The sequence below is a fragment of the Mya arenaria genome, chromosome 12, assembly GCF_026914265.1.
Source record: "Mya arenaria isolate MELC-2E11 chromosome 12, ASM2691426v1".
In the NCBI taxonomy this organism is placed as follows: Eukaryota; Metazoa; Mollusca; class Bivalvia; order Myida; family Myidae; genus Mya; species Mya arenaria.
In genome coordinates, this window is record NC_069133.1 from 8,261,135 (window position 1) to 8,274,354 (window position 13,220).

At 37.5% G+C, this 13,220-nt stretch overlaps 2 protein-coding genes and 1 long non-coding RNA gene across 3 annotated transcripts in view; 1 reads left to right on the forward strand and 2 right to left on the reverse strand.

The window, feature by feature from the left end:
* LOC128211363 (uncharacterized) overlaps positions 1-13,220 on the forward strand; it is a 102,915-nt gene that overhangs the window by 1,375 nt on the left and 88,320 nt on the right. The gene's annotated exons all lie outside the window — the stretch shown is intronic.
* On the reverse strand, positions 1,055-6,783 carry LOC128211366 (uncharacterized). Its single transcript, XM_052916085.1, has 4 exons — positions 6,625-6,783; positions 5,127-5,251; positions 3,918-4,095; positions 1,055-3,723 (listed from the first exon to the last, which is right to left on the reverse strand). The coding sequence occupies exons 2-4, from the start codon at positions 5,235-5,237 to the stop codon at positions 1,613-1,615; spliced, it is 2,400 nt and encodes a 799-aa protein (XP_052772045.1). The 5' UTR covers positions 5,238-5,251; positions 6,625-6,783; the 3' UTR covers positions 1,055-1,612.
* LOC128211372 (uncharacterized) lies at positions 10,444-12,250 on the reverse strand. The gene is made up of 3 exons (XR_008257274.1): positions 12,114-12,250; positions 11,246-11,377; positions 10,444-10,676 (listed from the first exon to the last, which is right to left on the reverse strand). It is a non-coding gene; the product is annotated as an uncharacterized LOC128211372 (long non-coding RNA).

Below are 13,220 nucleotides of genomic sequence, written 5' to 3' on the forward strand. Positions count from 1 at the left end.
AATTTTCAATTGTTATTTTTTTCATCGGTATTGGTAATGTGGTGGAAAATTCGACTTTTCATGTTGGTGCAGAATCCTTTTCCATACACACATATTTCGCTGACAATGTCACATTTTGTCCCGCTGGCTAGGCAATGTCAAGGTTATGTCCTATGTGAGTTAAAGGCAATGCCAAGTCAGTGTCCTATGTGAGTTAAAGGCAATGCCAAGTCAGTGTCCTATGTGAGTTAAAGGCAATGCCAAGGCAGTGTCCTATGTGAGTTAAAGGCAATGTCAAGGCAGTGTCCTGTGTGACTTAAAGGCAATGTCAAGGCAGTGTCCTTCGTGAGTTAAAATAATGCCAAGGTTATGTCCTATGTGAGTTAAAGGCAATGTTAAGGTTATGTCCTATGTGAGGTCAAGGCAATGTCAAGGTTATGTCCTATGTGAGGTCAAGGCAATGTCAAGGCAATGGCCTATGTGGTGTCAAGGCAAAGTCCTATGTGAGATCGAGGCAAAGCGCTAATGGAGGTCGAGGTAATGTCCTATGTGAGGTCAAGGCAATTTCCTATGTGAGGTCAAGGCAATGCCCTACATATGAGGTCAAGGCAATTTCCTATGTGAGATCAAAGTAATGTCTTATGTGAGGTCAAGGCAATTTCCTATGTGAGGTCAAGGCAATGCCCTACATATGAGGTCAAGGCAATTTCCTATGTGAGGTCAAGGCAATGTCCTACATATGAGGTCAAGGCAATGTCCTGTATGTGAGTTCAAGGCAATGTCCTATGTGAGGTCAAGGCACAGTCTTATGTGAGTTCAAGGCAATGCCCTATGTGAGTTCAAGGCAATGTCCTATGTGAGGTCAAGGCAAAGTCCTATATGAGTACAAGGCAATGTCCTATGTGAGGTCAAGGCAATGTCCTATGTGAGGTCAAGGCAAAGTCCTATGTAAGTCAAGGCAAAGTCCTATGTGAGGGCAAGGCAAAGTCCTATGTGAGGTCAAGGCAATTCCTTATGTGGGGTCAAGGCAAAGTCCTATGTGAGTTCAAGTGCAACAAATTACAGACTACATGCATTAAATGATAGTGTATATTTACAATCTTATATGAAACATTCTAAATCTGATTTGCAAAGATGGACGTATGAAAGCTACAAAAATAATACAAAAAAAAACTTCAATACATGAAAAATCACATTCTTATTGTTCTCAACACATGCTTAGATATCAATGAAATTATACTTGTCGCCAAACAATCACACATTGACTACCATGTTTTACAATGTACCCATGCAAATGATCAATTGTGTACTACGGTGTATCAATAAATTCATTTATGATTAATTTCGATATGCAATTTCTATGATCAAGCAACAGTAGAATTATGTGGTGAAATAGCAAAGGCAAAAATGTTATACATAATTTATATCATTCACACATAACCGAATAATTATAAAATAAAAACTACAACATATATATATACAATTTAAGTATTTCTTTCCTAATATTCAACAATTTATATATAAAACATAGTTGATGTATCCATATCACGATCCAGCGTTTTTTTGTGTATTTTTACAATGAATGCATATTATCAAATAAAACGTTTTGTCATATCGAACTGTACCTTTTTCACTACATTAAATGCCCATGCATATATGAAAAAGCTGACACTGCATCGCTAATATATCTGTATAGAGATTGGAAACGTGTTTCTCTTGACTGTTCTTTGGCCTCTTCCAAACATACACTTACATCACGGGGATGCTCTAAATTTGGAGACACACCATTGGGTTCTGTCTGTGTTGTTTCTTCTCCAGTTATGGAGAGATTGTTTGTGAACTGTTCATTTTCTCTTTGCTCAGTCAAATTACGTGACTGGTCAACATTTGGAAACAAAAAATTTGATTCGGTTTGTATGGCTTCTTCTCCAGTACTGGAGCGATTGTTTGTGAACTGTCCATTTTCTCTTTGCTCAGTCAAATCACGTGACTGGTCAACATTTTGAAACAAAACATTTGATTCGGTTTGTATGGCTTCTTCTCCAGTACTGGAGCGATTGTTTGTGAACTGTCCATCTTCCATTTGCTTAGTCAAATCACGTGACTGGTCAACATTTGGGGACATAATATTTGATTTGGTTTGTGTTGCTTGTTCTCCAGTGCTGGAGGTATTGTTTGTAAACTCTTTATCTCCTCTTTGCCCAGTCAAATCACGTGTCTGGTCAAACCCAGGAGACAAACCGTTTTCTTCGGGTTGAGCTGCATCTAGCCCTAGACTGGGGTAATTTATTATATTACATTCGTTCACAGATTGCTCAATAACACCCGATTGCTGTTCGTAATTCAGTGGCAATTCCTTTTCTTTCACTTCTGTTGCATCTCCTCTTGTATTTTGATAATCGTTTATAAAAGATTCATCTTCACTTTGCCCGGTAACACCACGTGGTTGCTCCGATACATTGTCATGTGATTCAGTGAGTTTATTTTCAAACTGTGTTGAAGTACTGACACTTAGTTCCTCGCTACTCCAGGAAACAGAATCATGATCGTTAAACGCAGAATTCTTTGTTTTACAACTTGCATCAATTCCTGGCCATCTTTTGTTTTTCCCTTTTTCTCGTATACTATCGATTTCATCATCACTATCTATGTGTTTGGGGACAGGTATACGTCTGTCTTCAAGTGAGTGATCTACGTATGCCTTATAACTATGTTTTTCTCGTGTTTGTCTTGTGTGCTCTTTGCCTATGTTACATGGCACACCTGCGATGGCATCGACCACTTCCTGTTTTTGGAATGTTTCTTCTTTGGAATTCTGTACAGCCTTTTGGTCAAAATCGCGTGCAGTATCGGATTTAGATAACACAGTGCTTGACAAATCTCCAGTTGTTGATGCGGAAAGAAATATTGCGGAACGCACGTCTTTATAGCCACTTTCGTTTTTAATCGTGTCCTGTAATACTTGAGTTCGCAGTTCATGTCGTTTTAGTTGTAACTCGCGTGAGGTTGACTGTGGACCATTCAACACTGTCTGAACATTCTGCTTCATATCATCACGTGAGCAACTAGATTTCTCCTTTAACGTTTCATAATCATGGAATATTTCTCTCTGGCAGGGAGGTGCATCACAAGGTAATTTCCCTTGACTGACAAAATTATCTCCAGTGTCAAAAGATCCTGTCAAATTTGGTTTCATTTCAGAGGTACTGCTATCCTTCAACAACATCATCTGTTGTTTGTTAGAATTATACAGCATTTCCTCGCGTTGTATATCAACGCTATCAACAGTATCAATGTTTAGGTTAAATCTGATTTCATCTGGTTTCAGATGACGGACATTTCGGTCACTTGGACCTAAATTTGACTCTTTTGTACTGTTCCGACTACCATCAGTGTCATTATTGGTTTCTTTATCATTGTCAGAATCTGAATCCTCCGCAAACAAATTAGCAGTTAATGTATCGGACATGTTTAGGTAGTGTTTGGTTTCAGCGTTACCCAGTGATCCAATGTTTGGTTCTGTTATTTTATCCGCTGAATAAGGGGAAATGTCTTTGACGATTTTCTTACTTTTCATGTCAGCGTTCGATACAGTTTCATTTCTGGACTTCAAATTACTATTTCCAAGATGCTTGTCTTGTTCATTAATAGTGCAGAGGATGGAGGTCGAGGACGTTCCGCTGCTTGCACCAACTGGTATATCTTGGGGAGAATTTGCAGCCAAACTGGAGGAGGCGTCTTCCTCTGCATAAAGAAATAGTTTCGCACAAGTCGTTACCTTGGTTACACTTAATAAACATTGGTCACATGATTGTTATCATTAATCAATATGATGAAGTAAGCGATCATATTGTTTAACAGTTGTAAATCTATTTGAAAATGTTTGTTCACAACTCGGTTATTACAAAAATAAAAATAAAATGAAAATTTGATACCACCTTGAATGTCATGACCAGGGTCTAATTTTTCTGCCTGACTATTATGTCTGTGTCTTCGTAACGCCAACACAAACTCTCGGAAGCCTTGTTTCTTCTGAATCAAAGCGCTGAAAAGACTCCCAGCGGCGAGAGCGCTGCAGCCATGGACAACGCCTATCTGTGAATTCTGTATTCGTTGCTACATTGAAAGAGATAAGATTCATATAAGAGAAAGTTGAAGAATGGCATCAATGGCGCTGGAACAATTGTGCAGGTCTATGAATGTAAATGTCTAGGAAGAGTATTAAATTTGCATCTATAAAGTACGGACTTGAGACCTTTACACAGTATATGTTATCTGCGATTTCTAACACCTTCTGTGTGCGTGTTTTCTAACGCCCTTCATCGCCAATCTACTTTGTGTTACCATATCTATATGTCATCTGCGGTTTTTTGTCAATGGGCCAGTAATTGGTTGAATTTAAACTATTTTAAATAACAAATATTAAAAACACCAATGCATGTACAGCACATCCGATATACAATGTATAACATAACAATATTCAGCATAAATAATTATTTATTAATCAAATACGACCATTCAACCGTTTACATTCTCGGGGCAATTGAAAGTAGTTTATTGTAATTATCTAACTATCAACGCCTTTTACCATGAACACAATGAAAAAGGAACCGCCTTACGGCCGGCTTCTAAAGTTCCACACTACATAGACTCGTGATCACTAGTATTTCTATGTTCATCACAAAAGAGTAAAGAGTCCAATTCCTATCAAAGTTAAGGACCTTGTTTTTTTTATCTGTACATTTGTCCTTTTACATTTATCCAAACGCTGGAGGCATTTTTAACACACAATGAAGACATCTTGCCGAATGCCACTGATCATTAATATATGTTGTTTTTCGGACAGTTTGTCTCCTCAAACTTTGTTTCACTGCAACCACGAACAGCGGCAACTTTCAATTGGCTTACGGACCTCTGCTACCTCACATGTCACGTGATGATGTTCTAAATCATTCGACGTCATTTCAACTTTTAATGTTGAAAACAACGTTATTTAATGAAACTGTAATTAATCATTTATTAATGCGTCTTATTAACAAGGGTTTTTGTTGTGTGTTTTTTTAAAAACAGGTATAGGCCGAAATGATCCCTGCTCGTCAAGGGATGTATACGTTTATGACATTTCGTTCTCTGTTAATAACACTTACCCTATCAGTTTCGGATAAACATGGCAAGTCAATGATTATGTCCATGGGATCAATTGTCCGGTTCCAGTCCGGCATACACTGTCGAAGTCTTTTTTGTTCGTTTTTGTTCATTTTTAGGACTCCTCCTTCAAATATAAGGCTGTACCTCGATACTCAGCAGAAAAACAAGGTCAAGGAAAAAGATTATAAAACCAATGGAAGAAACTTGAATTTCTTCCATATTTTAGCAAACATTGCAACTTTGACACTATTGGCAAGGCTCTCCTTTTTATGGTTTCTCTTATGTGATACTATCTAAAATTGTGGAGATTAGCATTGTAAGAGTTGTTTTATATTATAGTTCCTGTAATGTGCTTTTGTCCAATTTTAATGCCTGAACTAGAAGAATGGGGATTCTGTTTTCATCATACTAGTCAAAAATGTACCTATTTTTACATAACTACTAAAGACAATGAGTTCTATAAACAAAGTAATTCAAGCGATACGGGTACTAATCAATTAAAAATTTAATTTTCAAAAATAGTATTCAAAGTGAACTTTATCCTCTAATTTTTTGAAGTTCAATTAGTGTTATAATGGTAAGTTTTGGTAAGACCAATTTAAAGCTATATTTAGTGTCATGATTTAAGTCAAGATACTTGTTTACTTTATGATAACTACACGCGGTTGTTTGGACTCTTAAAATACTAATCGTTTAAATATGATATGATGATTGCAACCTCGTATTTCGTTTTGACATTAAATAACTAAATGTCCTTTTCTTCAGATGTGGTTTATGTTCTACGTCTCCCTTTCTATCTAATTCAAAGTTATCATTGTACCCCCACCCCCATCCCTATTTATCACGGAAACCTATACATCAACCCAAACTTTCACGATCATTTACTTATCAATACAGTATATACTTTTCGTGTCCTGTAACAATAATTATAATAATAATGATGTGTTTTGGGCTGTTTTTTATTATTTTTATTTTTTTGGGGGGGGGACGCCATAGGGTGGGTCCTTTTAACAGAACTGTCGCCTATGGATAAACGTAGCCCTGTTTGCTTAATGTGACTTCAATATTGATTAAGCTGTATTTAGCTGTTAATTTGTTGCACATATGTTTTCTTTATTTCCTGTTTTATGATTTGTCTCAATGTTCATACTTGCGAGTATAAAAAAACGTGATACATGAAACAGGAAGAGAGTACATTTACAAATATTTAACATTACTTCAAGGTCCATACACACGTACAATGAAGCTGTTCGTCGAATGCTAATGTAATGCAAAAGTTAAGAGACACTGTAGATATCATTCAATTTATACATTAAAAGTTAAATGCAGACTATTATGAACAATTAGAGATAAATGAATTATCTGTAGATTCTTTAAACCTTAACCAAATCAATATTTATGACATCATTTAAATATATACATATATATTCTAAGTTCTCCATTTTCAAACTGTATTTCCTACTTGTATTTTAAGAAAATCTACGTAAAATATCTTACCTAAAGTCGATACTTTGATCACTTCTTGTGTGGATTTGTATTAGTAATCAGTCATATCCCAATGCCAATATGGAAACACTGTCAGATCTGGGAATAACCATTGAAATCGAAAGAAGAATAAAACGATTAGTTCACTTCAGTACAAATCGCGCGGATCTATTTTTGACTATGTTCTCATTGCATTACATTGCATTACAAAGTGTGCCGTCCGCTCTGGAACCGCTTTTTCACTTCTCGCAGGACATTGAGAGTGAGACGGACCTACAGGGACAGGGTGCACGGATATGCCACACCCCTATAGCCACGCTCCCCCACATCAATTACAAAAAATAATTAATATTGTTTGACTTGTTTTTTTTCTTACTGATATGGGGGGGGGGGGCGTGTGTTGGGTGTGACATAACGACGAGCCCCAGCCCTTGTGGACTGGCCTTGTTGTTTTAAGTGTCTGCCTCTTATCACAGAAGCTGCATTGATCTCCCTTAGTTATATTCGCTTCAAATACAAGATTAGAACCAATGCTAGATTTGTATAATAAAATGCTAAAACTGCTAATCATAAAGGGCTTAGATATATAATGTAGCATCAACTAAAGGGTTGTTCAAATCGTGCTTCCGGGCTCAGAGTTGATCCCGCCCAGATGATAATTGCTTTAATGGGTTACATCAGCTAAAAGTCATCTATCACGTTTGTCCAACTGGGAGCTCATGGTTTACACCCGTATGGTAAAGGCAGATACATTTCAAAATTGTTATCAAACAACAAAATGACAATGAGCTAAGCTATTATATGGAATCCCATAAAATCATAAGCTGGCAAAACTTTTGTCTATTGGACAAGCCTTAAACACATGACAGGGTAGTTGTACAGAGTGGTTAAAATACTTTAATGTTCGATTTAAAATGTATTTCAACAAATAATTTAAGGCAAAGTGCTTAGATATTTGAAGAAACATTCGGAACCCGTTGCATCAAAATATGGCAAATTTGTATTCTGTTGTACAAGCCTTTCACACTTGACATTGTAGTCTTACAGAGAATTGAATACACTGTATATTCGATTAGATGGTTAGTGTTTGTTTCAGTAATATATCGATTATATTTCATCGAGCAAGCAGCAAAATACGTATGTTCGCGTAAAGACGTTTGAACTGATTAATTCTGTGCCAATGACAAAGCATTATTAATGTTATCATTTTACCTCATCATAGGTTTTTTTTAAATATATGTATGATCTTTTCAGTAGCACTCTCGAAATGTATGGAATAATCAATGTCTCAATGTTTTAAGCTTCGAAAAGAGCATTGCTTTCTAAGAGAATTATCTGGAAATGGCCGGAATGAATTTAAATTATCTCGACTATTGTTATAAGGTGGGATTTGAGAATATTGCACTTTCGTGTATTTACAAAACAGTGAGATATAATTTTACATCAACAGTTATTATCGCGCTTAATATAAAATAGCAAATCACTGCAGATTTGCCTGATCACTAAATCGCTCACTATTCACCAGACCATTGTTTTTTGCCTGATTGACACTCGATCGCTCTCCTTTCACAAAGCCACTGTTTATGAGCCTGGGTGACACTCAAGCGCTCTCCTTTCACCAAGCCACTGTTTATGAGCCTGGTTGACACTCGATCGCTCTCCTTTCACAAAGCCACTGTTTATGAGCCTGGTTGACACTCGATCGCTCTCCTTTCACCAAGCCACTGTTTATGAGCCTGGTTGACACTCGATCGCTCTCCTTTCACCAAGCCACTGTTTATGAGCCTGGTTGACACTCGATCGCTCTCCTTTCACCAAGCCACTGTTTATGAGCATGGGTGACACTCAAGAGCTCTCCTTTCACCAAGCCACTGTTTATGAGCCTGGTTGACACTCAAGCGCTCTCCTTTCACCAAGCCACTGTTTATGAGCCTGGGTGACACTCAAGCGCTCTCCTTTCACCAAGCCACTGTTTATGAGCCTGTGTGACACTCGATCGCTCTCCTTTCACAAAGCCACTGTTTATGAGCCTGTGTGACACTCGATCGCTCTCCTTTCACAAAGCCACTGTTTATGAGCCTGGTTGACACTCGATCGCTCTCCTTTCACAAAGCCACTGTTTATGAGCCTGGTTGACACTCGATCGCTCTCCTTTCACCAAGCCACTGTTTATGAGCCTGGTTGACACTCGATCGCTCTCCTTTCACCAAGCCACTGTTTATGAGCCTGGTTGACACGCAAGCGCTTTCCTTTCACCAAGCCACTGTTTATGAGCCTGGTTGACACGCAAGCGCTCTCCTTTCACCAAGCCGCTGTTTATGCGCCAGGTTGACACGCAAGCGCTCTCCTTTCACCAAGCCACTGTTTATGAGCCTGGTTGACACGCAAGCGCTCTCCTTTCACCAAGCCACTGTTTATTAGCCAAGCCACTGTTTATGAGCCTGGTTGACACTCAAGCGCTCTCCTTTCACCAAGCCACTATTTATGAGCCTGGTTGACACTCAAGCGCTCTCCTTTCACCAAGCCACTGTTTATGAGCCTGGTTGACACTCAAGCGCTCTCCTTTCACCAAGCCACTGTTTATGAGCCTGGTTGACACTCAAGCGCTCTCCTTTCACAAAGCCACTGTTTATGAGCCTGGTTGACACTCAAGAGCTCTCCTTTCACCAAGCCACTGTTTATGAGCCTGGTTGACACTCAAGCGCTCTCCTTTCACCAAGCCACTGTTTATGAGCCTGGTTGACACTCAAGCGCTCTCCTTTCACCAAGCCACTGTTTATGAGCCTGGTTGACACTCAAGCGCTCTCCTTTCACCAAGCCACTGTTTATGAGCCTGGTTGACACTCAAGCGCTCTCCTTTCACCAAGCCACTGTTTATGAGCCTGGTTGACACTCAAGCGCTCTCCTTTCACCAAGCCACTGTTTATGAGCCTGGTTGACACTCAAGCGCTCTCCTTTCACCAAGCCACTGTTTATGAGCCTGGTTGACACTCAAGCGCTCTCCTTTCACCGAGCCACTGTTTATGAGCCTGGTTGACACTCAAGCGCTCTCCTTTCACCGAGCCACTGTTTATGAGCCTGGTTGACACGCAAGCGCTCTCCTTTCACCAAGCCACTGTTTATGAGCCTGGTTGACACGCAAGCGCTCTCCTTTAACCGAACCACTTAAGATATAACTAGGTTCACACTATGCTGCTCTCCTTTAACCGAACCACTTAAGATATAACTAGGTTCACACTATGCTGCTCTCCTTTAACCGAACCACTTAAGATATAACTAGGTTCACACTATGCTGCTCTCCTTTAACCGAACCACTTAAGTTGTGCCTGGTTCACACTTAATCGGTGACCTTTCAACTGGCCATTGTATATGTACCTGGTTGCAAATAAATCGCTTACCTTTCACAAAACATTTGGAGATGAAAATTAAAACCAACTACGTGTAATTTTTCAAAATAAATGACTCACTTGAAAACAGATTATTGCCATCCAATTGGACTAAATGTGATTTTGAACACTAATAATTTATGTCAATTTAGCTCACTCTGTTGAACTATTTACCGCAAGGTCTAAAGAAATACATATCGAATTAAGAAAATAAAATTGAGGCGAACAAACAACAATGATTCAAGGGTGAGAGTGGTCTTGTGGTATAGAAGTCCGCCTCTCACCTAAGTGGGTGTGGGTACGAGCCCCACCAGAGGTACTTTCTCATGGCCTTTCAAAGAAGGACACAGTACTGGTTTCTGCCCAGGAAACGGACTCAAGAGTGATCTTATCAACTATAAGCTGTCGTCACAATCGAGCTAAATTAAATAAGTACAAACCAACACTGATTCACACATTTACTTCTATATCATTAAACTCCAAACACTACCAATACAGCTAGTTGATGTTATGACCAGGATCCATTTTGTCTGCTAGATCGTCACGACCATTTTTCCTTAATGCCAACACGATCTCTCGGAATCCTTGTTGTCTCCGAATCAAAGCACTGTGTAGTAGCTGAGCGGCGAGAGAGGTTGAACCATGCAAAGCGCCTGTCTGAGAGTTCATGATCTGTTCCTACATGGAAAATACATATGGAAATGGAGTTTTCTCGGGCATTCGATACAGTGCTACATAAACAAGTGACTACTAGTGTATCAATAGATTTAAACACCGGACGTGCAAGACTGAATAATCCAATTCCTATCGAAGTGAAGGATTTTTTATAACTCAGTCTTCACATTGTAGTGTTTTTGTTTACATGTCGCGATAATGTTAGCAGACCGTTAACGGGATTTAGAAAAAAATCAGACCCGCGGGATGGCTTACTGTTTAATATTTGCATACTGCATACATGCAAAGCAAACATTCATCTAGTATCATGATGCCAGAGACTCATCATTTAAACTGGATGTGGTAGGCGGAGTCCATAGTATGGCTAAAATACTACATACACTTAATTTGAAATCTATTTTAAGGATACACAATCCCTCAGCCAAGAATGCAGGACCGTTGCTGAAATCCTGCTTGTCACGAAGACAACTTCGTTGAAGGCTATTGATATATTTTTTCATCTCGAAATCATATTCGTTTGATGTTATCTATTCATTTATATTAAAACACAACAACAACAACATAGTACTCACCCTATCTGTTTGGGATAAACATGGTAAGTCAATGATGAGTGTCATGGGATCAACCGTTTGACAAAATTCCGGCAGAATCTTCAGAAATGCGTCTTTATCCTTTACGTCCATTTTAAAGTGCCCTCTTCTAATCTAGACAAACACAATTGGAATAATAGAAGAACAATATAGCAAATGTTTTGGTTTCAAAAACAACACGTTAAATAATTACTTATGACATTCGATTTACAAGCCAATCCTTCGATGGATTTTTTTTTGCAAAATTCAAATAATTTAGATAAATCATTATTTCACTTTAGTTAAAAGAATCCAATGGTTTAAAACATAGACATTTTGTCCACAGGATTTAACATTTAAATGATTCCATTGGTTAATATTAATTTTCGGATAAATATTGACCAATCAATATATAGTTTGGCCACCTTTAACCAATCCAAAGACCTAACCAGTTTTATACAATGTGCTACTGTTGTTTATTATCGGTCCTCGAATATTTTATCCTGCTCTCATTGGTAGTTCAGAATTTAACAGATAGCATTACTTCAGAGATTAAACATTTATGTAGGTATGTTAGCAGTTGAACCAATCCAACCGTGAATTCAATTGTATATATATCAATCCATTATATCAATCAATAAGTGGACTATAATTTTCAGAAATTAATACTATACATTTCAGACTAAATGGAAACATGATCTCCTTAAAGTACATACCTATACTGAATGTCTTTAAACCTTCTACAAATCAATACTCTATGACAACATTGTATATATGATATTTTTTAAATTTGTATGTTACAAGCCGCGGCGAAAGAATTGTATCTTGATAATATCTAAAATTATATGAAGGCATACGTAAATTGTTTTACCTTATGTATTGACAAATATCACTCCTGTATAGAAAATATAATTGCAAGATGGTGGGTCCCGAAGAAATGTAAACTAGTAGACAAACAAGGTTAACACCAAATCCAGACCTGTTTGGAAAAGAAAAGAAAATAACCATTGAAACCGAAAGTAGAAAAAGACGGGGCTATTAATAACTTTCTGGCTGGATGTTAAGTCTTGAAATAATTGACCCCTCAGATATTTTTCGGGGGACCACTTTGAAACTTTGATGTTCAAAACAAAAAGTATTAAAATAAGATTTTGCAGGAATTATAGAAAATCATCACAGGTGTTGTTGTTTTTTAATCTAAAAAATGTTAAATGTCCGTTTAAAATCTTGAATATATAAATATGGAGTAAACAATCACTTTTGCAAAAATAGCCTACGCATTTTTCGGCGATATTGAAGGACTTTGAATGTGTGAAGATAAGTGTCGGATTTATTTGAACACAATGAAAAGTAATACGTACTTCTGAAAGAGAAGTCACTTTATTCTAGAAATCATCGAGGAACCTGCTTGCATATACTTACAGGGATATATAAAATTCGCTTGTTAAAACATTGAGGTTATTTTTTTTAATGAAATAAGAATTTGGAGGAATTATTAAAACATTGCGAGGTGTTTGTTTTTCAAAGTTTTTTTGCGATTTCGGATGATAAATAGAAAAACAATGAAATGACCATTTTACTTCTTGCATATAAAGATATAGAGAAAAATCATTATTGCAAACAATTCTTTACATATCAAACGTCATTTATCATCCCCGGAAGGATAGTTCTAAATTAGTACGGTACTTTTATTTGCCGGCAAGAAAATGGAAAATCGGAAAACTCTGACAAAAGCTTTTATAAAAACTTCCGAACTTCACCCTGTTATGATAGATAATAAAAACAACATTTAAAAATAATTATTGCTTGATATATATCTTAATTTTTGTATCAATCCCTTGGCCTGTTTTACGATATTGACGGCCTTCGAATGTGGGAAGTATCATTTTAAATTTTGCAGAATACAATGAAAAATACGTACCTCTCAGGAAATTGGTAGAACTTTTTTCAAGTTTTTTTCTTGGCCGATTCTTGTAAC

Excerpts from the sequence above, each read along its gene's own strand:
- LOC128211366 (XM_052916085.1), bottom strand. The coding sequence starts at position 5,237 with ATGAACAAAAACGAACAAAAAAGACTTCGACAGTGTATGCCGGACTGG. Across the intron at positions 4,096-5,126 it reads GTTTATCCGAAACTGATAGG|CAACGAATACAGAATTCACA; the intron begins GTAAGTGTTATT and ends CTTTCAATGTAG. Across the intron at positions 3,724-3,917 it reads CCCTGGTCATGACATTCAAG|AGGAAGACGCCTCCTCCAGT; the intron begins GTGGTATCAAAT and ends TTCTTTATGCAG.